At 50.6% G+C, this 25,433-nt stretch overlaps 1 protein-coding gene across 12 annotated transcripts in view; it reads right to left on the reverse strand.

The window, feature by feature from the left end:
* LOC147732987 (protein 4.1-like) overlaps positions 1-25,433 on the reverse strand; it is a 586,946-nt gene that overhangs the window by 383,769 nt on the left and 177,744 nt on the right. For all 12 annotated transcript variants that reach the window (XM_086957538.1, XM_086957536.1, XM_086957532.1 and 9 more), the window contains exon 7: positions 4,748-4,845. In XM_086957538.1, coding sequence (XP_086813664.1) covers positions 4,748-4,845 — 98 coding nt within the window. The remainder of the gene's footprint in view (positions 1-4,747; positions 4,846-25,433) is intronic.

Genomic DNA, 25,433 nt, shown 5'->3' on the forward strand with positions numbered 1-25,433 from the left:
AAGAAGGGACGGGCGGTACACAAGCGAACCATCTCTCGGTGGGTCGTCCTGTGTATCAAGGCTTGTTAAACCTTGGCAAGGAAGGAGCCTCCTGTTGGGCTGAGGGCCCATTCCACTCGGGCCACGGCGGCTACCACTGCCCTGGGTCGGGGAGTCCCCTTGCAGGACATTTGTCAGGCAGCTACGTGGGCCTCGCTGCACACGTTCGCAAGACACTACTGCTTGGACAGCCAAGTCTGGAGGGATGGCTTCTTTGGCCGTTCCGTCCTCCAGGACCTTCGGGTGTGATTATTGGTTCGCAGACCCACCACCGGGGTTGGTATTGCTGGGGTATCTATTCTAAAGTAATCTAATACTAACCTGTTTCTTTCCGATGAACAAGTTACTTACCTTCGGTAACGATATATCTGTAAGAAACAGTAGTTAGTATATGATTCCTTACCGCCCCACCCATCCTCCCAGTTCTGCGAACCGATATCTAGGGTTAAGGTTATCCCCTTTCAGGGCCCTAGTTTCAATGGCACCAGTGTTGGTTTTTGACATGCTCTGCGTTTTTGGCGCGGAAAAGCTGTGTCTAAGAACTGACGTCAGCACGCGGAGGCGGTGTTTAAGTACTCCGACGTCATCACGACGCCGACGACGGACGCGGAACCGCAGACGACTACTGACGCGCAAGAGTACTGCTATGCAAAAATTTCCGTATCCAGTCTGACGCCTGGTGATATTCTAATGTAGGGAATCTAATACTAACCTGCTTCTTTCAGATTAAACTATCTAGCAGCAGGGTCCTTATCTTTTGAATATTAACCAGGCGTCAAAACGGAATCAGTAACTATTAAACAGTATCTCTGTGCCCAGTAGGTTGTTCCAAGTCTGCTCTGCATTGAGCTGTTTCGCTTTTGAAATTACGAGCTGAGTCTATATAGGCACCGCTCCTGAGTGCAGACATAAGCTGCTTCCGAGAGTATCTGTCCCCCTCCAGACACAGAGCCCCACATGCAAACTGATGTGACCAGTGTGCAGATACCTAGACTATGGGTCATATTAATGGATGGAGTCCAACCACAGAATAGGGAGAATTGGAGGATCGGGGAGGAATCTGCCAGACACAGCGCTACCAAAGGTATGAAACTTGTTATTCTGAGACTACTAGCCAGATTACTCTCCTTTTTAAAAGATACCAAAGCAGCACCCACTTGGAGGTGGCTCTGTACATGGACAAACCAGAAATTCCTGCACGACCGAACAAGCAAAATGCCCCTCTTGGAGAACCTAACTGTCCAGACAATAGTGTGGAACTTATTGAGGGATGCCCACGTAGCAGAAAGGCGAATGGCTAAGGCGCTTTGTGCCAACACAGCGGTAGTAGATTTGGCAGTCTTTTTGGAGGCTGCTTCTTTTCCAGTACTTACCATTGTCTTTTTTTGCTCCAGAGAACCCCACAAAGAGCGGACTGTCCCCTCTTTGTTCTCTGTTAGCTCAATATAAAAGATTAGAGCTCTCCTGAGATACAAACTGAAGAGTCTCTGGTCCTCCTTAGAGGGATGAAGCGGCGTATAGAATGCTGACAAGGTGATGTTTTGATCATTGTGGAATGACATCACAATTTCAGGCAATAAATATTCCTGTGTCTGCAAAATCAGCTTGTCTGGGTAGAAGGGAAGGAGTGTACAGTAGGTTGGCACAAAGAGCTTGTAACACTGTTTTGAGGTTGGGAAGCCCAGAAGGAGTAGCTGTAAAGCGGCTTGAAGGAAACTAACATCAGAAACATAAGGACCAAGTTAAGGCTCCAGTGTGGCATGACAAAGGGAGAGGGAGAAAACAAATGTAAACTTTTCAAAAAGTGCATAACTGGAGAAAAACGAGGGCTGGTCCAGCAACTGTAAAAAATAAAAAAAATAAAAATGAAAAAAAAGTTGAAAGGTACCCCTAAACTGTGTTCAGAGCAATTCTTTGCCTGTCTAGGGACAAGAGTGCCACACTGAGCCACAAATTTGTCCAAACAATCCAGAGGCATATAACGTTTTTGTTGAGTGGCACTTGGCTGCCAATATGACATCAACCACCTCCAGAAGGTCAAAGGTAATCAGGGGTCGCCGCTTAATCTCCAAGCATGAAGATAGAGAATGCAAAGACCCAGGTGCAGAACCATGTCCTGTTGCAACAGCAGGTCCTTCTGGAGGAGCAGCCTGATAGGATGACAGATGCTCAAGAGAAGGCGTTCTGGATACCATACTTTATGTGCTTAATCCAGAGCCTCTGGGATAACTTGGGCACAGTCCGTCCTGATCTTCCTAAGAATTCATGGCAGGAGTGGTATTGGCGAAAAAGCATACAGGGTTTCAAAGATTCACACGAGGCAGAATACGTCTCTGAGTGACAAACACCTTGGCAACTCCAATGAGCAGAAGTGCAAAAATGGAGTGTTCATCCCCTTTATGATGGGCCCATAGAGACTGCAGATCCTACTGTAGAGCCTGCATTCGGCTCCTGGCGTGCTCGGGCAACAGGGTGCAGGAGCACATCAGTCCGCGCAACCTCAGAGTAAACCTCACTCAAATCCAGGCCCGAGGCTACGATTGGGATCATAACCTGAACTGTGTCCACAATAACACCAATGAAAGGGAGTATCTGAGGTACCACTTTGGCAGGTTGACTGTGAACCCTTAAGACGACAGGAGGTTTGCTACAGTCAGCTGATAACTGCCTGGGGGAGCACCTCTTAAAAAGAGTAGTCAAGGTAAGGGAAAACTAGCTCCCCTAAAATTCAAAGAAGTGCTGCCACCACCGCTCGCTTTTGTGAACGCGCACACACACACACCCACCCACCCACTCACCCCCCCCTCCCCCCCCCCCCCCCCCCACTGGTGAGACTAAAGAGGAGCACAGTAAAATGAAAATGCCTTGTTCACACCACGAACTAGTGCAGAAGGGACTGCAGAATGGATATATGAAAGAAGGCATCCTTCTGGTTCCACGCCACCTTCCAGTCTCCAGGGTTTAAGACAGATCAGACCTGGGCTAGTGTAAGCATTTAGAATTTCTCCTTCCAGTTGAAGGTATTGAGAGAGTGCAGGTCTAAAATAGAAGGATGACCTCCATCTTTTTTGGGCACCAGAAAGTAACAACCATGTCCTACTTGCAGCGCGGGCACCCTCTCAATAGCCCCTTTGGCCAAAAGGGCTTGCACTTCATGTCGCGAAACAGAGAGATGCTCCTCTTTCAGTCCCTGGGGGGACGATGGAAGGTGTTCAGTAGAAAAGAAGGACAGGGCATCATCATTTGGAACAATTCGCACAACACACCTGTTCGATGTTATGGCCTGTCAACCCAGCAAGAATGGTTGGATCCTGGCTCGCACTGGGTGGCTGTGCCCCGCTAAGGGAACCTAAAGGGGTACGGCATGTGGGGCTCCAGGAGCGGTGGTGGACTGGGAGGCCCATGGCATTGACCTTGATCGTGGAGGCAGTGGGCACCATGGCTTCGACCACAAAACTGCTGGGTGCCTTGTGGAGGTTGGATTGGCTAGTGGTATGGGGCACCTCTGCCAAAGTCGCAATAAGAGTGGTAGAGCTGATGAGGTTGGCGAAGAAGGGAATATTAGCCCAAAGAGGGTACCGGGCCCTGCACTCCTTGAACCACTCGAGAATGTAGTATACCCTGCTCCCATACACGAGAGTCCCATCAAACAACATGGCCATGAAGGACAACTGCACCCCCAGACCCCACGGTCGGCTCACATAAGGCGGTGGCTTAAAGGGGGAATCAACAGTTCTGAGGGAGCAGAGCAAGCAGAAGAAGGTGGTATTCGATCTGTTGCTCTTATTGGCGATTGCATACTCTAGATCCACTGTTTCCCCAAAAGGATAGTACTTCTGCATGGGTGTTTGGATGGCCTGCAAAGGTTGGTGCTGCTGAGATGGCCGAGCCAAAAAATAGCCTTGAAATTTTCTGTACTGCTTATGGAACAACCTAGCTGTAAAAAATAAGTCCAGTGAGCAAGCTGTAGCTCTGCCGTTCTTGAAGCACATGAAAGAAGTCAGCCTTTTTGCCTAGGTGTTTATAATCAAAGAATATTTCAATAATAGCGTCTGGGACATTACAAGAAAAGTCTGACAGCATCCTAGAACGTCGGCATAGAGTGACAGCTGAACCCATCAATCAAGAAATAGTATCAGCAGAATCATGGCCACACTTCACCTGTTTGGAAGCATCCAAACCATCGTAGACCACATCTGACAAAGGATTTTTTATGTGGGCGAGAAGAATGACACCAGTCCGCTTTGCCAGTTCCCATATAGCTGCAAGATAGCAGCCTAGATGGTTGATAATGCTCATGGTGAGGAGGGCGAGGCCGACAGGAGTCAAGAAGTTATCTCCCATAGTCTCCACATTTTAAAATCGATCTCAAGGAGCCTGCAGACAGCTATTTTGGTCCTCTTTTGAAGCAGAACGTGACAATAAGAATTTTAGGACAGGGAGCAAGTTTATCATATTTTTTTCCTAAAGTGTGTCAATCAGAGAACTGGGCCCAATGTCTCAATGAAAGTGTAATGATTTGGTGGCAGAGTAATCCTGGAGGGAAGATTAATCCGTCCCTAAAAGAAAAGATAGTATATATAAACCATTTAATTTCAGGGATTTTGTTGACTGCACAGTTAACCTTTCCCATAAGCCACACAGGAATCATTTCTCTTCCCATCCACATATCATTGAATTCAAAGGTTTTTAAATATTAAACATTTACCTGAAAAAGGTGTGATGTTCGACACAGACCTTCCACAACCTCTTTGCTGCCTTGTAACTGGGTAATTTAAATCCAATTGTACTTTCATATTGCTCCTGCTACAAAAGAAAAAAACATCAGTAGTTATACTGCTGAACAGGGATGTTTAATAGTACAAGAGCTCTACTAAAATGACTACAACACATTTTGTAACATCCATCAGAATACAGGAGATGGGATGCTAGAGAATTTTAATGAACCTAAACTTTAACCACCCAAATGCAAATAAGTTTCAACCATTTGCAGGAGGAGTCAATTTTTACACAGTTTTACACAAAAACGATATAAACCCATCTATTGCCCTATTTGCATTTAATTTTAAATGCAGGAATAAATATGCTTTTTGGGGTGATTCTGAAAACCATCGATCTTGATTGCCAGTCTAATAGGTGAGGAGGCTGATAGAAAGAGGACTCAAGAGGGCATAATGTTTCCTTACGAAGCTTAAAAACCTGCATATGTGCATGTGTTCGTACCAATGGCATTGATACATTTTCACATTAGTGCACTGTTGCATTATATATTGTATAATATATTGCTATTTATAGTGACACACCCCTTAAGACATTCAGGCGTTGCTGTATATCAATTAAATAAGTGTGAAAATACTCTAGTTGTAGTTATATTTTTCACAAAACAAAGTAATGTGGCTTAACAGGTACACTGAGCAGAAATTAAACTAGTATAGATAAAAACAAAGTTATCAAAAAACATTAATAACATAAAATCGGAGTCCTGCTATTGATTTAGCATCAGGCAGATCACAGGTATTTTCATGGTTTGTAGAAAATGTATTTGAGCAAAGACCAAGTGAAGTGTTTCTTGACAATTCTTTTATGTTTCATTGCACCATTCCATAATGACATACACCTTATGCATGGCACTAACTGGCAGGGCGTATTTACGCAAAGGAGAATCAGCCATTTGTTTTAATAGATGATCATCCAAACAGCCCAAATCTCAACTACACTACATCCTTATCACGATATATTTTACAAAAAAGGCTAAAATATCGTGTAAAACGTAAAATCTTAAACACACATGAACACAACAAAGACCATGTTGCACAGCAAGATTCTAACAATACCCAGAGCAAATAAAACGTTAAGTTTCCTTCCTGAGGGAAACTGATGAAAAGAAAATCATTCCCCTAACTCCTCCCTCAGTGAAGGAGCAGCCCTTAAGAACTTATTGACTGCAAAACTCAAAGTGGCGGTTTAACAACACGAGGGGCCATATGTAGGTAAATTGCGAATACCGAATCCTTAATACCGAATCGGTATTAAGAATTCGGTAAACGTGATGTAGATAAAAATTCGTTAAACTTTACCGATTCGTTACAATTCGGTATTAAATACCAAATCTGAACTAATCGGTAAAAAATCAAAAATACCGAAAGCCTAATACCGATTCGGTGTTACAGAATCCATTACCGAATTCGTAAATACCGAATCGGTAATTCAAAAAATCGTTATTTGGTGAATCAGCCAATCCTGATACACCCAATTACCTCCCTAACAGGAAGTGGCCACACCCAGCCAGGTGCACAGGACCAGGAGCTCACTGTGAGGCAGGCAGGAGAGCTGAGGAGCCAGCAGCAACACAGCCACACAGCCACAAGCAAGGCAGAAAAACAACAAAACAAGCATTGAAATGGCAAGCCAGGACAGGGAGAAGGAGGGAGGTGGTAGAAAACGAAAACTCAAGTTCAGTGACAAGGAGCTTGAGGTCCTGATCCAGGATGTCAGCCCAGAGCACCACAAGCTTTTTGGAGCCCAGTCCCACCAAGTGCCAGAGTCACAGAAGAGGCAAATCTGGAGTGGCATTCGGGACAAGATCAATGCCATAGGTGTGACCCTGCGCACCATAGAGGACATCAGAAAGAGGTGGTACGACCTCAGGAAGACAGCAAAACTGAGGATGGCAGAGAGACAGAGGCAGGCTGGCAAAACAGGAGGAGGTAAAAACCGAGCCCCAGCACCAACACCACTGGAACAGATGGTGGAGTCCACCATCCAGCCGGAGAGTGTGAGTGGCGTGGGAGACGCAGATAGCTCCGCCAGAGCAGCAAGAAAACAAGGTAAGAAGCATGCCCAGCATGCTGCGCTACCCCCTCCCCAACCCCAATCCCCATAGTGGTAAAAGGGCTCCCACTACACACTATGTCTTACTGGTTACCTGCAATGCATTATGGGTGATGTAGTCAGTGTGAACTCATGATCAGGACAGTCAGGCCAGCATACACTATAGCATGGTAAATTAGTTGGATAGGTCAGGACAACCACTGTGCGCATGTAGTTTAATATAATGCCATTGCAGACAGAGCATTGAGTATATTTACATTTGTGTCATTACAGGCGAGTCATCTCGCAGTCCAGCAGAGGGCAGCAGAGGCAGGTCAGCCAGGCCAGAGGGGAGGCAACATGATGATGACAGCATGTCTGCAGGGACCACCAGCTCTGCGCCATCACAGGCAGCCAATCCTCCACCACAGCCATCACCACAGCGCCAGGGAGGGCCGCAATCCCCTCTCACTCAGTCACCACTGCGACATTCACCAACACCACCACCACCACCTCAGTCAGGCAGGAGGCATGCCGTGGTCACCCTCCAGCAGATGGAGGAGTCGGAGGAGTCGGAGGAGGGCAGATTGGGCGAACAAAGTCCCATAGGAGATAGATCCAACAGGGAGAACTGGTTCTGCATCCGAGGGCGCCCACATCTCATCAAGACGCCGCAGGGCAAGGCCGGACAGTCCAGAAGCATCCGAGCAGGGTGACAGTGTGTTTGCTGGACTGGAAGGCAACATGCTGAAGGTCCAGCGCCTGCAATGGAGGGAGATGAAGTCAATGCACAGGGAGGTGGCAAACATAAACAGGCATATGCACAAGATGAAGAAGGGCATCAGTGCCATGGGGGAGAACTTGTGTGCAGGGATGGAGAGAGTAGCTACCTCGGTGGACAACCTCTGCAGCCAGCTTGAGCAGGACCGTGTTGGCAGGCGCCGGGAGAGACAGAGACTCCAGGCCTATACTAAGTCGGTGAACCGGCTGGCCACTACAACATCACTGATGTGTCGCAGGTCCATTGCCATGCAGGAGGAGATGGCGCATTGCAGCAGGGATGTGGCCAGGGGGATGGTGTCCATGACCTCTGTGCTATAGCTCGTGCAGAATGCCAAGGCGTCCAATATGGAAGGGGGGGTGGGGGGGGGTTAGTGAGGAGGCTACCAGCCGTGGTAGCATTACACCCTCACCCACCGAGTGCAGGAGGCGCAGTGGACGAAACGTGCCAGCACAGGAACAGTCCAACACACCAGACAGTGTCGATGGGGAACGTGCACGTGCAGCACGTGGACGCAGGAAGTAAAGGACTATGGCTGCGTACATGCATGTGATGGGTGATGTAACCCATGTCCAATTGGACAATGCTCACAATACTGGAGGTGTGCCCAATAAACACCTCTACATGTAACTGTTAATGGCTCAGTGTGGTTGCTCACTCAGAAATAGTTTGACGTAATCTCTGCACGTCTCTGTCTTCCATCATGTTCAATTGCAACACCAGCTGCGCAGGGCTCTGGCTGAGGGTTGTCCTCGTCCTCTGACTCAGTTAGTTCCACTGCTGTTCCTTTTTTAGTGGCCAGATTGTGTAGCATTGCACACGTAGCAATTATCTTGCAACATTTGATGGGGCTGTACAGACGTGCACCTCCTGTTTTGTGAAGGCAACGGAATCTGCTTTTGAGCAAGCCAAATGTGCGCTCCACCACGTTGCGTGTGCTCTTATGTGCCACATTGTATCTCCTCTCCCTTCGGGTGGTTGGGTTGAGATATGGTGTGAGTAGATATGGCCGGAGGGCATATGCGCTGTCACCTATGAACAGAAGTAAGTGGCATTGATTTGTGTGACCAACAGCTTGAGCCAGGGTGTACATCAGGGTGTGTCACATTTACTTACCTAGTATGTATTTGTCGCCAAATTCACCAGCAAGCAGACGTGTATGTATGCCACTGTTCCTGAAGATGTACGCGTCGTGGCTACTCCCGGGAAATTTGGCCACGATGTCTGTTATAATGTATTTGGCATTGCAGATCACCTGCACATTGATTGAGTGAGTGGATTTGCGGTTTCTGTATATGTATTCACTTGCTGCAGGTGGGCAGATGGGAATATGGGTCCCATCGATGCAGCCAATTACGTTGGGGACATGGGCAAGTTGGTAGAAATCCAGCTTGGTTCTCTGCAGCTCCGCCTGTGTACTGGGGAAGGAAATGTAATGTTCCATTCTGTCCATCATGGCGTCCAGGAAGGTGTGGAAGAAACGGGATAGACAGCTCTGTGACACTCCACCCACTGCAGCTATCACACCCTGGAAACTTCCTGATGCAAGGAGGTGCAGGCAGCAGAGTACCTGAACATGGGTGGGGATTGCGTGGGCCCTTGGTGTCTGATGCTCCAGATAGGGTCTTAGGTCCCGTATTAGGTCCAGGATGGTGTCTGGGTGCAAACTGTATCTTTTATGTATTTCAGGTTCTGGCAATTGGAACAATGTGATGCGTAATCTGTACACCCGCTCTTCACGTCTCCAGATCCTCATTCCTGCTGCTCTCAAGCGTAGCCGCCTTGCTATGAGGTAGAGGCCTGCCATTGTGTCCAGACAGATGCATTTTGGGCCTGTTTTTATGCACTGCACCCGATTACCACATGCTCTTGAAACGTGGTAAATACCGATTCGGTATTCATTGTTTCGGTAATTACAAATTGGTAAATACATTTTTTACTGATTCGTTATTATCGATTCGATATTACATACATCTCACATGGCTAAATAAATGTCGGTAACACCGAAAAAAAAAACCCTTTTTCAGTGTTACCGACCGGTATTTGGCCACCTATATATGGCCCGAGGTTACTAAAAAATGGTTTGGGACCCAAACTAGTCAATACAGGTCGCAGGCACCTGTTTTTCAGCAAGTTATAATAGCCACTGACAATGGAGACATTCATACATGACTTAACATATGTCTAGGCTTGTGAAGACCAAAGATGAGCGTTCACTTCAGTTAGCATAACATTTCCACAATCAGATCCACCCTAAAATTAATTATTTATGTACCCTCGCAGCTACAAAATACACAGTTCAAATAAGGTACAACACGGGTACTGTGCATCAAAATAGAACAAGCTTTTTTTGTTCTTACAAAACGAGAGTAAAATAAAATCAATCTTTTGCTTGCACTGGGATACGATTTAATCTGGAGGACTGGGTAATATTCCAGATTACAAACACTCATATTTCTGCAAAGGTAACAATAACTGGGATCACATAAGCATTCTTCAGTTTTATCATCTCGCTGCATTCTTCAGTTTTATCATCTCGCTGAATAACAATCTGGTCATGTGAGTGCAGGGATTACTTAAAATTGCTAGCCAAAGAAACCAGTGTTACACTTAATCTTCTCACCAACAAAAGACATATCTAGTGGTAAATAGCAAAATTCTGAGACTATTTGGGCAGTCCCAGGATTTTGCTATTACAACGGTTTCCTCAGCTGGAGGAGAAAGTCCTTGACTAAATCACACATAGCAGCACCACAGGCTTCAATTGGAATAATATTTGTTACATGCACCTCATGCAAGGAGGCTATGGAATTTCCCCAGTGCTTTTTATCATCAAAGATCACGCATCACTGGTAGGAGAATGATACATTTTTCCAGGGGTGGCTCCTCCGCAATGGCGCAGGAGTGTCGCCCCACTAGCTCAGAGCAAGCGGGTGAAAAATGAATTAATTACCTAAATCATTCCATTTTTCATTTGCCGGCTCTGAGCGAGCGCGTTCAGGGAGGGGGGGGGGCTGTACTCTTAAAGTGCGCATATGTGTTTGACCGGCCAAACACACATACACACTTAGGTTTCTTCAGCCCGGCTGCATTGAACAGCCGACAGGAGAAACTCAACAGACTCCTTGGTCTGAACGGAGCGTCTTTTCAGCCCGCTCAGACCAAACCCTGGGCTTCTCCTATAGCATGAGAGCAGCGTGGGGATTGCACAGGGAGTCTGTCCCAGTGTATGCTAGGAGCCTGGGACCAGGAAAAGAACAAGAAGGCATGACGTGGGAGACAGCCGCAGCTCCAGGTAAGTTGTTTTTAATTTCTTTTTATTATTATTAACCACCCCCTCCCCCCTGCACTCCCGCGCCGCCTCCACTCACCTCACCACCGCCCAATTGTGTCGGCCACCACTACATTTTTCAGCCCACAGTCACTATTTGTTATTGAGAAACACTGGTATTCAGGGCAAAGGTGCCCCAGAAGACTACATATTTAGTCACTTTTTCCATTATCAAAGATGACATGTATGAGAGTTGTCACTCACCCCATTATAATCTCAACATGCACAACCTAGAGGTAAAACCAAGAGAAAGGACAGACTTTTACTCTGAACTAATGGCTTTGTCCACAGTCCATGAAAAACCTGTACTGATCACCACCTCTTTCCTTGAGTTACAGTCAGAAACCGCCAGCTAATGAAAGGAACTGGGGGGCCTGTGTTCCTTTTTGGACAGCTACTCTTCTCTATCAAGGTCAGACATCCAATGAAGGTGGAGATCAAAAAGGGCCAGAGCAGATACGCACTATTCCTGGATGGACTAAAGATAACAGATCCAATCAGAGCCATTAGCAATGCATTCTTTATTATCCAACAGGAGGCATGGGAGACACTGGAGTGTGGGTCCTTGAGTGCGAATTGGTGTCTTAGTGTCTGTATTGGAGAGCATGCATATGAGGTGAAGCATGCAAGCGAATGGAGCATTGTTACGTGTACTGCAGCCTGTGTGTCTGGGTATGTCGGCTAGTGAATAAAGTGGCCTTAGATCGTTGTGGACACATTTGATATTATTAAGGTAATCTGCAACAAAATGATAGCCCTGGTATAAGTTGATACATTGTAGGCATCCTTTGTTTTATTGTGGGCATTCCCTGGTCTATAGTGGCAACCCCTGGCATGTGGTTGCGATATATGGGCATATGAGGCAGATTCTATTCATAATTGGCATTAGGGCTTTGAGGACTCAAAGACCGAAACAAACTGATCTTAAGAAAAAGGACAACCGTTTGTGGGAATTATGTTTAATCACCCAGAAAACTTTGGATTTGGAGGCAAAATGTCTGCTTTCAGAAATGAGGCAAAAATTGGTATTTTTCTGTAACATACTTAAAGCTGATTCATGCTGAGTTAAGGACACGTATTAGTAGCATTCAGGGCTGGACTGACCGTAGAGGGCACCGGGCGTTTTCCCAGTGGCCCGGAAGGGTGGGGGCTGGTTTTCGAGCGATGGGAGGCCTGCTTTGTTACTGGGGGCCGGTTTTGCAGCAGTGTTGAAATATTGACCCCTGTAACAAAAGTGGGCAGCAGGGCTAAAGCAGCCGGTGGCAGCAGTGCTTCTCACTTGCAACTTTCCCTCTACCCCGGTTGGACCAGCTGTATTGTCAGGGCTGGTTTGTGTTCCCAGTCCGGGCCTGTCGAACAAGTTACTTACCTTCGGTAACGATATATCTGTAAGAGACAGATTAGTTATAGATTCCTTACCTATAGAATTACTCAGAGGTGTCAGGCTGGATCCAGAGACGTTTTTCGTCAGCAGTACACCTGTGCATCGAAAGGTGGCGTCGGTCGGTACCATGCTCGTCGTTGGCATCGTGGTCACAGGGATGACGTTGCGGTAGCTACTTAAGACGCTGCCCTCGCGGGCTGATGTCAGTTCTTTTACATGACATTCCCCGCCAGAAGAGCAGAGCTATGCAAGACACGGACCACTGGTGCACAAAACTAGGTCCCTGAAAGGGATTCCCTGACCCTGGAAGTCAGTTCGCATAACGGGGAGGATGGGTGGGGCGGTAAGGAATCTATAACTAATCTATGTCTCTTACAGATATATTGCTACCAAAGTAACTTGTTCATCTGAAAGAGAGACAATTAGTTGTAGCTTCCTTACCTTAAGAAAAGATACCCGAACAATACCAACCCTGGAGGTGGGTCTCAGAACCAAGTTCACACCAGAAAGTCCTGGAGAACAGAACGGCCAAAGAAGCCGTTTCTCCGGACTTGGCTTTCCAGGCCGTAGTGTTTTGTGAAGGAGTGCAGAGAAGTGACAGTGACAGATTTAACTGAGGAGGAATCCCTGTCCTAAAGCAGTGGTAGCCGCCGTCCCCCTGGTGGAATGGGCGCGCAGTCCCACTGGAGGCTCCTTCTTTGTCAAAGAGTAGCAACCTTTAACGCACAAAACAAGCCACCTACAGATGGTCCGTTTGTGTACGGGCCGACCTTTTATGGCGCCCACGTAGTCAACAAAGAGCTGGTCATCCACCTGGATTTGCTTGATGCAATCCAAATAAAATAAAAGGCAATGTTTTGGATCCAGAAGGTGGTGCTTCTCTTCCTCCTTAGAAGGATGCTTAGGTGGGCAAAGGGATGGTTTTACCAATGTGGAAAGAAGTAACCACTTTGGGAAGACAAGAGGATCGAGTTCAAAGGACATCTTTGTCCGGATGAACCGCCAGAAAAGGAGGTTTTGAAGAAAGACCCTGGAGCTCACTCACCCTGCGAGCAGAGGTGATGGCAACCAGAAAGACAGTCTTTAAAGTGAGAAGTCTGAGAGGACAGTTATGTAGCAGCTCAAAAGGAGCGCACATAAGATAATTAACCAAGTTCAAGTTCCACAGAGGCATTACGAAGGAACAGGAGGAAAAAGAGGAGTAATGCCATTAAGAAAGCGATTTACAACAGGGCACTTGAAAAGAGAAGGCTGATCAGGAAACCTAATAAAGGCTGAAATGGCTGAGAGATAGTCCTTAAGAGTGCCCAAAGCAAAGTGCTGCTGGGCCAAAGGAAGGAGGGACAAGAGAACCTCAGAAAGAGGGGCGGAAAAGGGATCAACAGCCTTTGCTGCATACCATGCCACACATTTGTTCCATCTGCAGGCGTTTATTAGTGGATGGACTCCTGGCTGCCAAGATAACATCACAGACTTCGGGAGCAAGGTTGAAGGCTGGCAACTGTCGTCGCTCAATCTCCATGCAAGGAGGTGGAGGCTGGACAGGCTCGGGTGGAGGACCTTCCTCTGATGCTGCGACAGAAGATCCTCCGTTACAGGCAGTCTGATCGGAGGATCGATGGCCATGTGTAACAGCTCGGGATACCAGACTCTTTCTGCCCAATCCGGAGCCACAAGAATGTCTTGGGCCCGGTCGCGCTTGATCTTCTTCAGCACCCTAAGCAGAAGTAATATATAGGCGGAAAGGAGTATAGAAGGCCGAAACTGCAATTGTGACGAAAAGCGTTGCCTAGCGAGTGCCACCTTGGAAATTCCAACGCGCAGAATGGCGGACATTGAGCGTTCTCTTCGGTGGTGAATAGATCTAACTACTATTCCCACTGCTGAAAAACTCCTTGCACCACCTCCGAGTGGAGAGTGGAAACGCCATTCGTGATCCATCATGCACCTGCAGCTGAGTTCGTCCGCCCTGGCGTTCAGTGAACCTGTAAGGTGTTGAACCACCAGGGATATGACCGGATGTTCCAGCCATGTCCAGAGGCGGAGAGCCTCTTGACATAGGGTCTACAACCCCACCCGCCCTGTTTGTTGCAGTACCGCATGGCGGTGGTGTGGAAGGAATGCTTTTAGCGCAAGACGGATCGCCCGGAGCTCCAGAAGGCTGATATGAGCCCGGACTGCGCCAGAGACCAGATGCCTCTGATCTCCGCCTCGCCCATGTGGCCGCCCCACCCCAGAAGTGATGCATCCGTCACCACTGTGAATTCCGGTTGCGGAAGGAAAAGGGATCTGCAGTTGACCCAATCCTGGTTCGTTAGCCACCGCTGCAATTGTCGTGCAGTGCCCGCTGAGATCTGAGTGCAATCGGACAGATTCTCCTGATGCTGTGCCCACAGGAACTTCAGGCCCCACTGCAGAGCCTGCATATGCCACCTGGCATGATCTACTAGAAGGATCCAGGAGGCCATTATGCCCAGCAGCCTCAGGGTCATTCTGTCAAACCCGGGATAGAGACTGAAAGATCAGAATCATAGCTTGAATAACCCGGACACGCTGCTCGGGAGGATAAGCCCAAAACTGAGTCATGTCCAGAAATGCTCCGATGAAAATGAGCTTCTGAGAGGGAATCAGGTGTGACTTTGGCACGTTTATAGTGAACCCCAGCGAGTGCAGGAGGTTCACCATAGTCTGGAGGTGAGAGACGACTGTCTGGGGCAAGCCAGCCTTCAAGAGCCAATTGTCGAGATAGGGGAAGGCTGGAACCCCTGATCTGTGCAGATGAGCTGCGGCCACCGCCATCACTTTCGTGAACACCCAAGGGGCGCTGGTAAGGCAAAAGGGGAGCATGTTAAACTGAAAGTGCTCGTGGCCTACCGTGAACCGCAGGTAATGCCGGTGGGCAGGCAGGACGGGGATGTGCAAGAAAGCGTCCTGCAAGTCCAACGCTACTCCCAGGGCCGAGAGCAGACAGGACCTGAGCTAGCGTCAACATTTTTAACTTCTCCTTCTGGAGGAAGCGATTGACATTCCTGAGATCCAAGATAGGACGCAGACCTTTGTCCTTCTTGAGCACCAGAAAGTAGTGGAAATAGCAACCACAAACTATTTCTGGGGCAGGAACTCGCTCAATAGCTCTCTTAGCCAAGAGAGCCGTAACTTCTTGTTGGAGAAGGGCCAAATGATCCTACGACATGCGATGGTACGGAGGTGGCTTGGATGGAGGGGTAGTCTTGAAAGGGAGGGAGTAGCCCCTTCGGACTACCTGCAAAACCCACTTGTCTGACGTACTGGTGCGCCAGTGGGGGAGGTGATGGCGAATCCTGCCGCCCACTGGCTATCGGTGGCACTGAAAAGGTCGGACTAGGAGGGTTTGGAGGCTCCTGCAGAAGGGGCCCTGGTGGACTGGCATGCTCGCTGGCCCCTAGACCCACGATGGTGGGTCCCATGTCCCCAGCCAGGCAGGCGCTGGACAGCTTGCTCAGGCCTGTGGCTCTGGGCGGAACGTGGCAGGACACCCATTCCCAAGCCACCAAAGGGAAGAAAAGCAGACTGCACAGGGTGGGTGGAGTGGCCCAAGGACTTGGCCAGAGCCTGGGAGTCCTTGAAGCGCTTTAGCGCGTTGTCTGCTAAGTCACTGAACAGGTGACGGCCATCAAAAGGCATGTCCAACAAGGTAGCCTGGACATCCCTGTAAAAACCAGTCAACCTCAGCCAGGTGTGGTGTCAAAGGGGTATCGACGTTAAAATCGTCTTGCCTAGCGAGTCGGCAGTGTCCAGTCCACATCTTATGGAAAACTTGGCTGCGTCCCTCCCCTCGGCAACTGCACAGGAGAGCACGGCCAGGGCCTCCTCTGGCACTGTGGCAGCACCTGCGCTACTGTATCCCACACTGACTGGGTGTAACAGCCCAACAGACATGCAGTGTTCACCGACCGCAGTCCCAAACTGGAGGAAGAAAACATATTTTTCCCAAGATGGTCCAGCTTTTTGGATTCCTTATCAGGTGGTGCGTGAGGGAATGCGTTTTTAGATATGTAGAGGCTTGGACCACCACGCTCTCAGGGGTGGGGTGTTGGAGGAAAGACGGGTTGCCCGTAGCCAGGCGGTGGTGTCGGGCGATCATCTTATCTACAGGAGCCCCTGTGTTGGGCTTCACTGAAAGGCATCAGGGGCTCCGAAGAGGCCGCTGCCGGATGAAGCACCTCCATCAACTCCATCAGGAGATTCATCCTGACCGCCAACGTAGGTAGCTCGATGTTGAGGGCCTTGGCCGCCCTATGCAACACAACTGCGTATGAAGCACCCTCCTCCATAGCCATGGTAGGAGGAGACAGCATGCCGGGGTTTGGGGAGGTGTCCAGACCACTGGTTTCCCCCAGCTCCTCTCTCCAGTCCGGTACATCATATTGGTCAGCTAAAGGTTCTCCAGACCCCTCCTAGTCCTCCTCACCCTCCTCTGGTTGCCAATCTGTCCTGCAGGGAACACAAGGGTAGAACAGAGGTACAAAAGTACCGCTCGGCGCCGGTTCTGACGTCGGTCCGGCTCCATGTCCAAGTCAGGGTGGGGGCCGGGGTCAACGCAAGCTGGGGACACAACCGGCGTTGGTTGCGGACGTGGTGTCAGTGAAATCGGCACCGGGGGAGGTGTTACAAGGTCGACCGGCGCCAATCCGGATCAAAGCCTGGATCCAAGGGGACCCTGTGGTGCCGGGCCAGAGCTGCCGGCGTCGAAGGTGCTGGGCCCCCAGCCGAGTCTGCGGGGCCCAACGGCGCGCCGGGGAGTCAGGCTGCCCAAAGATGGCATTCATCGCTTCGTAAAAACTCCAAAGCTGGGCAGGGGTCGCTCTAGCTCCCGGAAAGGGAGGGAAACTCTGAGTCCGCACGTGGAGCCAACGGACGGGGAGAAGTCGAAGAACGATGATGCTTCTTCTTCTTCTTGTGCTTTGACTTTTACCGGAGGAATGTGAAGACTTCAATGACGTGTGCTGGTAACGCCTCGACCGGTCCCTCAACCTCCCACGCGGCTGGGACCTCGAATGGCGCAGTGCGGACTGCCGGGCCTCAAGAAGCTTTCGGGACCGCTCCTGCAAAGACTTCTGATTCATGGTCCGGCAGTGGGAGCACGACTTGGGATCATGGTTGCACTCCAGGTACAGGCAGTGCGGGTCCGTAACAGACATAAGCTTGCGACAGGTGTAGCAAGCCTTGAAGCCGGGTTGAGGACATCTGAACTTCCCTGCGTGCACCAGAAGTCGATAGACTCAAAAAACGGGGTTGACAAAAGTCGCAAAAAAGTCAGTCAAAAAGTGACTGGAGGTACCACTCTTTCCGGAGTTGCGCTGGCTGGTGCGGAAAAGTACAGAACTGCTATCAGCGCGCGAGGGCGTCGTCAAAGTAGCTATCGCAACGCCATCCCAGCGACCACAACGCTGCCACCTTTTAACGCGCAGAGGTACTGCTGATGAAAAAATTATCTGGATCTAGTCTGACGCCTGGGGGTAATTCTAAAGGTAAGGAATCTAGAACTGTCTCTTTCAGATAGCATCTACAATGATAATGTACTTAACACATTACAGTGACTACTGCTCTCTAAGGCAAAGGCTATATGACTGGTGTAAACTTACACATATGAATGTTGTGTGAACCAGGAACGTCTCTGCCATACATGAATGGTAGCTCTAGTTTCTGAGCACATGAGATTTGTCTACCCCGATGGAAAACTCTTCTGTCCAATGTTTGAGATTGTGACATCTGTAACTTAATTTTATCTTCATGGCTCTTCCACTTGACTCACAGTAGTAACAAATCACTTAAAATTCACAGGGAAAGGACAAAAAGGGAAAGTAAAGGAAGAGGTATACGAGGGAATAGCAATGCTTTAAATAGATCATACAACTACTAAGTACAACTGAAGAATCTCTCAGACTCCAGAAAAGTTGCAGACACAGGACTAAATACCTACTTTTAGATCTGGTGAGCTGGGATGAAGTACAGAGCAGTGTAGGAAATCCTACTTTTCTGCATGGTCACCCCATATTTTTGACCTTTTGCTGAACTCTAGTTTTTTTTGGTGGTGGTAGACATCTAGGCACTTTACCACTGCTAATCAGTAGTAAAGTTCCTGCGCTCCCCCTTTCAAAGTGTTCAAATTGGGATATTCCTAATTGGTTTATTCAACTTAACTATATGTCACTAGTACATGGTATAATATATACCCAGTGCCTGTAAGTTCAATGTCATTAGTGGTCTGCAGCACCTATTGTACTATCCACTAGTGACAGCGTAAAACATGGCATCAGGTCTACCATTTAAACACTGCAATATGACCTTTCATAACAAACCCTTTAGACAGGTCAAAACCTCCTTTTTAAATATTAATAGGTAACCCCTGTAGTGCACAAGGCCGGGTTCATAGTATTTAAAAGTAGGACGTGTATAAATTTAAGTAAACATTTACTTACACTGAAAGGCACCTAAAAGATATATTTTACAGTTACAAACCTACCTGTCTACTTTTGAAAACCAGAGTACAGATTAAAATCCTAATACTGTAACTCTCAAATGGGACTAATAATTAAACAGCTATTTTTGATAATAATCAAAAAGCACAAGTTACTACTTGTGTAACGATATATCTGTAAGAGACATTAGTTAGTGATAGATTCCTTACCTTAGAATATCCCCAGGCGTCAGACTGGATCCGGAAACTTTTGCGTAGCAATACCCCTGCGCGCCGGTAGGCGTCGTCTGCGGCTCCGCGTCCGTCGTCGGCGTCGTGAGCGCCGGGATGACGTCGTCGGAGTACTTAGACGGCGCCCATGCGCGCTGACGTCAGTTCTGACACACAGCTTTTCCGCGCCAGATACGCAGAGCCATGATAGAACTAACACTGGTGCCATGAAACTAGGGCCCTGAAAGGGGATGACCTTAACCCTAGATATCGGTTCGCAGAACGGGGAGGATGGGTGGGTCGGTAACGAATCTATCACTAACTAATGTCTCTTACAGATATATTGTTACACAAGTAGTAACTTGTGCATCTGAAAGAGACACGTTAGTGATAGATTCCTTACCTTAGAATAGATACCCCAGCAATACCAACCCCGGTGGTGGGTCTGCGAACCAATATCACACCAGAAAGTCCTGGAGGACGGAACGGCCAAAGAAGCCATCCCTCCGGACTTGACTGTCCAGGCAGTAGTGTCTTGCGAACGTGTGCAGCGAGGCCCACGTAGCTGCCTGGCAAATGTCCTGCAGGGGGACACCTCGGCCCAGGGCAGTTGTTGTCGCCGTGGCCCGAGTGGAGTGAGCCCGCAATCCAGCCGGGGGCTCCTTCCTCGCCATGGAGTAACATGCTTGGATACACAAGATGATCCACCTAGAGATGGTCCTCTTGTGCACAGCCTTACCCTTCTTCGCGCCCACGTAACCAACGAAGAGTTGGTCATCCACCCGGAATTGGCGCGTGCGATCTAGGTAGTAGGAGAGCGCACGTTTTGGATCCAGACGGTATAGCCTCTCTTCCTCTTTCGAGGGATGCGGAGGCGGAAAGAAAGTGGGCAAGGTAATGGACTGCCCGATGTGGAAGGCCGTGACAACCTTGGGCAGAAAGGAAGGTCGTGTACGTAACACCACCTTGTCAGGATGAACAGACAGAAAAGGTGGAGAAGAAGAAAGAGCCTGGAGCTCACTCACCCTCCTGGCAGAGGTGATGGCAACCAGAAAGGCGGTCTTCTGAGTAAGGAGACGAAGAGGACAGTTATGAAGTGGCTCAAAGGGAGCACACATCAGATAAGTGAGAACAAGATTCAAGTCCCACTGGGGCATCACGAAGGGAACAGGAGGGAACATGTGCGTGATGCCCTTCAGAAATCTACTCACAATAGGGGACTTGAATAAAGAAGGCTGATCTGTAGCCTCAAGAAGGCTGATAGAGCAGAAAGGTACCCTTTAAGAGTGCCCAGAGCAGAGCCCTGCTGGGCAAGGGAAAGAAGAAAGAGCAGCACTTCCGAAAGGGGTGCAGAGAGTGGTTCCACAGCCTTTGCTGTGCACCATGCCACAAATCTGTTCCACCGGCAGGCGTATACCGACTTTGTGGAGGGACGCCTGGCTGCCAGAATGATATCACAGACTTCAGGAGGCAAGTCAAATGGCCTCAACTGCCGCCGCTCAATCTCCAAGCTTGTAAGTGGAGACTGGACAGGTTCGGGTGCAGGACCGTCCCCTGCTGCTGCGACAGAAGGTCCTCCCGCAGAGGCAGACGAATCGGGGGATCGACTGACATGCTGAGTAGCTCGGGATACCAGAATCTTCGTGCCCAGTCCTGAGCCACAAGGATAACCTGGGCCCGGTCGCGCCTGATCTTCTTCAGCACTCTGGGCAGAAGTGGTATAGGCGGAAAGGCGTACAACAGACCGCAGATCCACTCGCGACGAAAAGCGTCTCCGAGCGAGTGCCGCCTTGGAAATTCCAACGCGCAGAACTGATGACATTGCGCGTTCTCTTCTGTGGCGAATAGATCTAACCAAGGCTCTCCCCACTGCTGAAAGAGACCTTGCGCCACGTCCGAGTTCAGACGCCATTCCTGATCCATCATGCACCGACGGCTGAGTTCGTCCGCCCTGGCATTCAGAGAGCCTGCCAGGTGTTGAACCACCAGGGTCAAGCCCTGATGTTCCAGCCATTGCCATAGGCGCAGAGCCTCCTGGCAAAGGGTCCACGACCCCACCCCGCCCTGTTTGTTGCAGTACCACATGGCGGTGGTGTTGTCGGTGAACACTTGCACTACACGTCCCCGGACAGAGGGGAGGAATGCTTTCAGTGCTAGACGAATCGCCCGAAGCTCCAGCAAGTTGATATGGAGCCGGGACTCCGCCGGAGACCAGAGGCCTCTGATCTCCGCCTCTCCCATGTGGCCCCCCCAGCCCTGGAGGGACGCGTCTGTCACAACTACGTGCTCCGGGTGGGGTAGGGAGAGGGATCTGCCACTGACCCAGTCGCGGTCCGTGAGCCACCACTGCAGTTGTCTCGCAGTGCCCTCCGAGATCAGGACATGATCGGACAGGTTGCCCTGATGCTGGGCCCACTGAAACTTCAGGTCCCACTGCAGAGCCCGCATCCGCCACCTGGCGTGACGCACCAGAAGGATGCAGGAGGCCATCAGTCCCAGAAGCCGCAGCGTCAACCTGACCGAGACTCGGGATAACGGCTGGAAGATGGGAACCAGAGCCTGAATATCCCGAACCCGCTGCTCGGGTGGATAAACCCGAAACTGCGCCGAGTCGAGAACCGCTCCGATGAAGAGGAGCTTTTGAGAGGGACACAGGTGCGACTTCGGCACATTGATGGAGAACCCCAGCAGGTGCAGGAGGTCGGCCGTAGTCTGGAGGTGGCTGACGACTGTCTGGGGCGAGCCCGCCTTTAACAACCAGTCGTCGAGGTAGGGGAAGACTGATACCCCCTGCCTGCGCAGATGAGCTGCGACCACCGCCATCACCTTCGTGAACACCCGTGGGGCGCTGGTAAGGCCGAAGGGGAGCACGGTGAACTGAAAGTGCTCTTGGCCTACCGTGAACCGCAGGTAACGCCGGTGGGCCGGCAGGACGGGGATGTGGAAATAGGCGTCCTGCAGGTCCAACGCTACCATCCAGTCTCCCGGGTCCAGGGCAGCCAGGACCTGAGCCAAAGTGAGCATCTTGAACTTCTCCGTCCGGAGGAAGCCGTTGACGTTCCGCAAGTCCAAGATAGGGCGTAGGCCCCCTTTGCCCTTCTTGGGCACCAGAAAGTAGTGGGAGTAACAACCACACCCTACTTCTGGCCCAGGAACGCGCTCGATGGCCCTCTTGGCCAAGAGGGCCGAGACCTCCTCTTGCAGAAGTTGCAAGTGATCCCCCGACACACGGTGGCATTGCGGTGGCATGGATGGAGGGGATGCCTCGAAGGGGAGGGAGTAGCCCCCTCGGACAATCTGCAGCACCCACCTGTCCGAAGTGACTGTATGCCAGTGGGAAAGGTGATAGCGAACCCTGCCCCCCACAGGCGTCACATGGGCCTGAAAACTCGGACTAGGAAGGTTTTGAGGCAGGTGCTGCTGAGGGAGGTGTGGACTGGCCTCGCCGCGGGCCCCGACCGCCACGGCGGTTCCCACCTCCGCCACCGCGCTGCTGGACATTTTGCGGCGTGTGGCTGGCGGTCCGTGGTGGGGCGCCCCTTCCGTGGCCACGAAAGGAGCGAAAGGCACCCGATTGCTGGCGTGGGGCCGTAAGGCCCAAGGACTTGGCCGTAGCCCTGGAGTCCTTGAAACGTTCCAGCGCATGGTCTGCCTTGTCGCCGAAGAGGTGACGGCCATCAAACGGCATGTCCAGGAGGGTGGCCTGGACATCGGCCGAGAAGTTGGCGGACCTCAACCAGGCGTGGCGTCGAACCGCCACCGTCGTTGCCATCGCCCTGCCCAGTGAGTCCGTTGTATCCAGCCCACACCGGATAGAAAAGCGTGCTGCATCTCGGCCGTCCGCAAGGGCTTGGCTGAGTTTAGCCTGGATCTCCTCCGGGCATTTTGGCAGCACCTCCGCAACCGTGTCCCACAGAGTGTGGGTGTAGCGGCCCAAGAGACAGGCGGTGTTCACAGACCGCAGCCCTAGGCTTACAGACGAGAAAACCTTCTTCCCGAACTGTTCATATCTCTCGGATTCCCTGTCGGGCGGGGCCGACGGGAATGCGGTTTGGGAGTTTGAGGCCTGGATGACCAGACTCTCGGGGGTGGGATGGGTGGACAAAAAGCATGGGTCGCCCGGTGCCGGGCGGTAGCGTCTGGCCACGTTCCTGTCCACAGGGGGGCCTGTGGCGGGCTTGGACCAAGTGCCCAGAAGAACGTCACACAAGGCCTCATTGAACGGCAGGAGGGGCTCCGCGGAGCCTGACTGCGGTTTGAGGACCTCTGTGAGGAGATTAGTCCTCACGGCCGCGACGGGGAGCTGAAGGTTTAAGGCCTTAGCTGCCTTCGTCAACACTACACTGTAAGCATAACCCGCCTCCGAAGCCACAGTCGGGGGCGATGTAAATCCAGTGTCTGGCGAGGTGTCAATACCACTGGCCTCCCCAAGCTCATATGTCCCGTCCTGCTGTCACTGGCAATCATGTGCCAGAGGGTCCTCGGACCCCTCCCAATTCTCCTCGTCACCTGTGTCCTGGAGACCAGGATTAACAGCCAGGGCCTCCTCGTGGAGATAAAACTCTCCAAAGGCCGACGGAATCGGCGCCCAGCGGCGCCCTCCCGACGCCTGAGCAGAACCGCAGGAGACATTGGGGGCGGGAACCACATCGGCTGCCGGGGACGACACCTGAAGGGACGGCGCCGGCGAGGTCGTAAGGTCGACCGGTGAGGTCCCGGATCCGGAGCCGGATCCAGCGAGGTCTTGCGGCGCCGAGACCGAAGTCGCCAGCGGCGCCGGGTCCGAAGCACCCGACGTCGTCGGGGCCGAAGCGCCCGACCCGGAAGGACCTCCAGACGGAACCGATCGGCCCGAAGGCGCCACGGGAACCGACTGAGGAGGGAGGGCCCTCATGGCCATGAGGTACCTCTCGACCTCCTCCGGCGTCGCGCCGTGCCCAGGGACCCGAAGGTGTGGGGCAGGCGGCGACGCTTGCGACTCCCACGGAGCCGCGTGGGCGGTGTCGCCCGAGTCCCCGGCCGCATCGTGCGAGCGTCGGGGCGGGTCGGAGGATCGATGACGTCGCTCCGACCTCTCATGCCTCTTACCTGAGGACTTGGAACCCGACGATCGGTGTCCACTTCCGGAGCGTCGATGACTCCGACCTCGCGACCTGTCCCTCGACCTCCCGTGGGACCGGGACCGGGACCTGGAGCGGCGCGGGGCCGACTGCCTCAGTTCGAGACGCTTGCGGGACCGCTCCCGCCTAGCCTTCCTTCAGGCACCGGCGATGGGGGTCCGTGACCGACATGAGTCGGCCGCACTTCGAGAAAGGCTTGAACCCGGGCATCCCTGGCACCGATAGTCGAGAAATCGACAAAGAGAGAGAGATCAAAAGGATCAAAAATTTCAGTCAAAAATTGACTGGGGGTAGAGCTTCTTCCGGATCTGCACTAGCTGGCGCGGAAAAAAGAAGAACTGACGTCAGCGCGCATGGGCGCCGTCTAAGTACTCCGACGACGTCATCCCGGCGCTCACGACGCCGACGACGGACGCGGAGCCGCAGACGACGCCTACCGGCGCGCAGGGGTATTGCTACGCAAAAGTTTCCGGATCCAGTCTGACGCCTGGGGATATTCTAAGGTAAGGAATCTATCACTAACGTGTCTCTTTCAGATAGGAGTCTCACACCCATGAGCTCATACCATGCATAAATGTGGTATCAAATCACCCCTGTCAAGTAGATCAAAAGAAGACTGAACCGGATGCCTGTGACCTTAGAAGACTGAACCTAATGTCTGTGACCTTAGAAGAGCCCTGAAGGATTGGTCTGGGTGACGGGGGTCTCTTTGCCACTACGCACTAGCTACTCCATTTTTTTTTTAGAGTAACAGTGCTCCTTTTATTGTTTGATTAATTAAAAATCATTACAGTATGTATATAAAAACATTAATCGAACATTATGCGCTGAATTCATCGCAATCAATGGAAATAAAACAGTTGTATGTTAAAACTTATATTTAGATAAAAGTTTCCTTCTCAGGGAGAGCTAACCATCATGTAAAAAAAGGTGCAAAGTAGCGCTAAGGTGCATAAGTGTTCCAATCTGTGGTTAGATAAAGGCTCTGTGTCGAATTTGCTTGTTCCATTCTGTACTGCCGCGCTTATAGTGCGGATTTTAATGTTACAACAATCTATGGCAGGCGACTGATGTGACTCCTTAAGATTGATTTCCAAGTGGGTCGCTGACCAAGGACACGGACCTAATTAAAAAATGTTTGCCAGGTTTTTTTCATTTTCATTCTTTTTTTGTTTAATTGGGGGGAACCTGCAGACAGGGGTCTCAATCTATCATTTCAACATGCCACATTCATATCTTTTCATGATTCACACAACAGAAGGCATATGAAGATGGAAATCATGCTTTTCGGAGAAGCT

Source organism: Lissotriton vulgaris, chromosome 2_1 (genome assembly GCF_964263255.1).
Source record: "Lissotriton vulgaris chromosome 2_1, aLisVul1.2, whole genome shotgun sequence".
Classification (NCBI taxonomy): Eukaryota; Metazoa; Chordata; class Amphibia; order Caudata; family Salamandridae; genus Lissotriton; species Lissotriton vulgaris.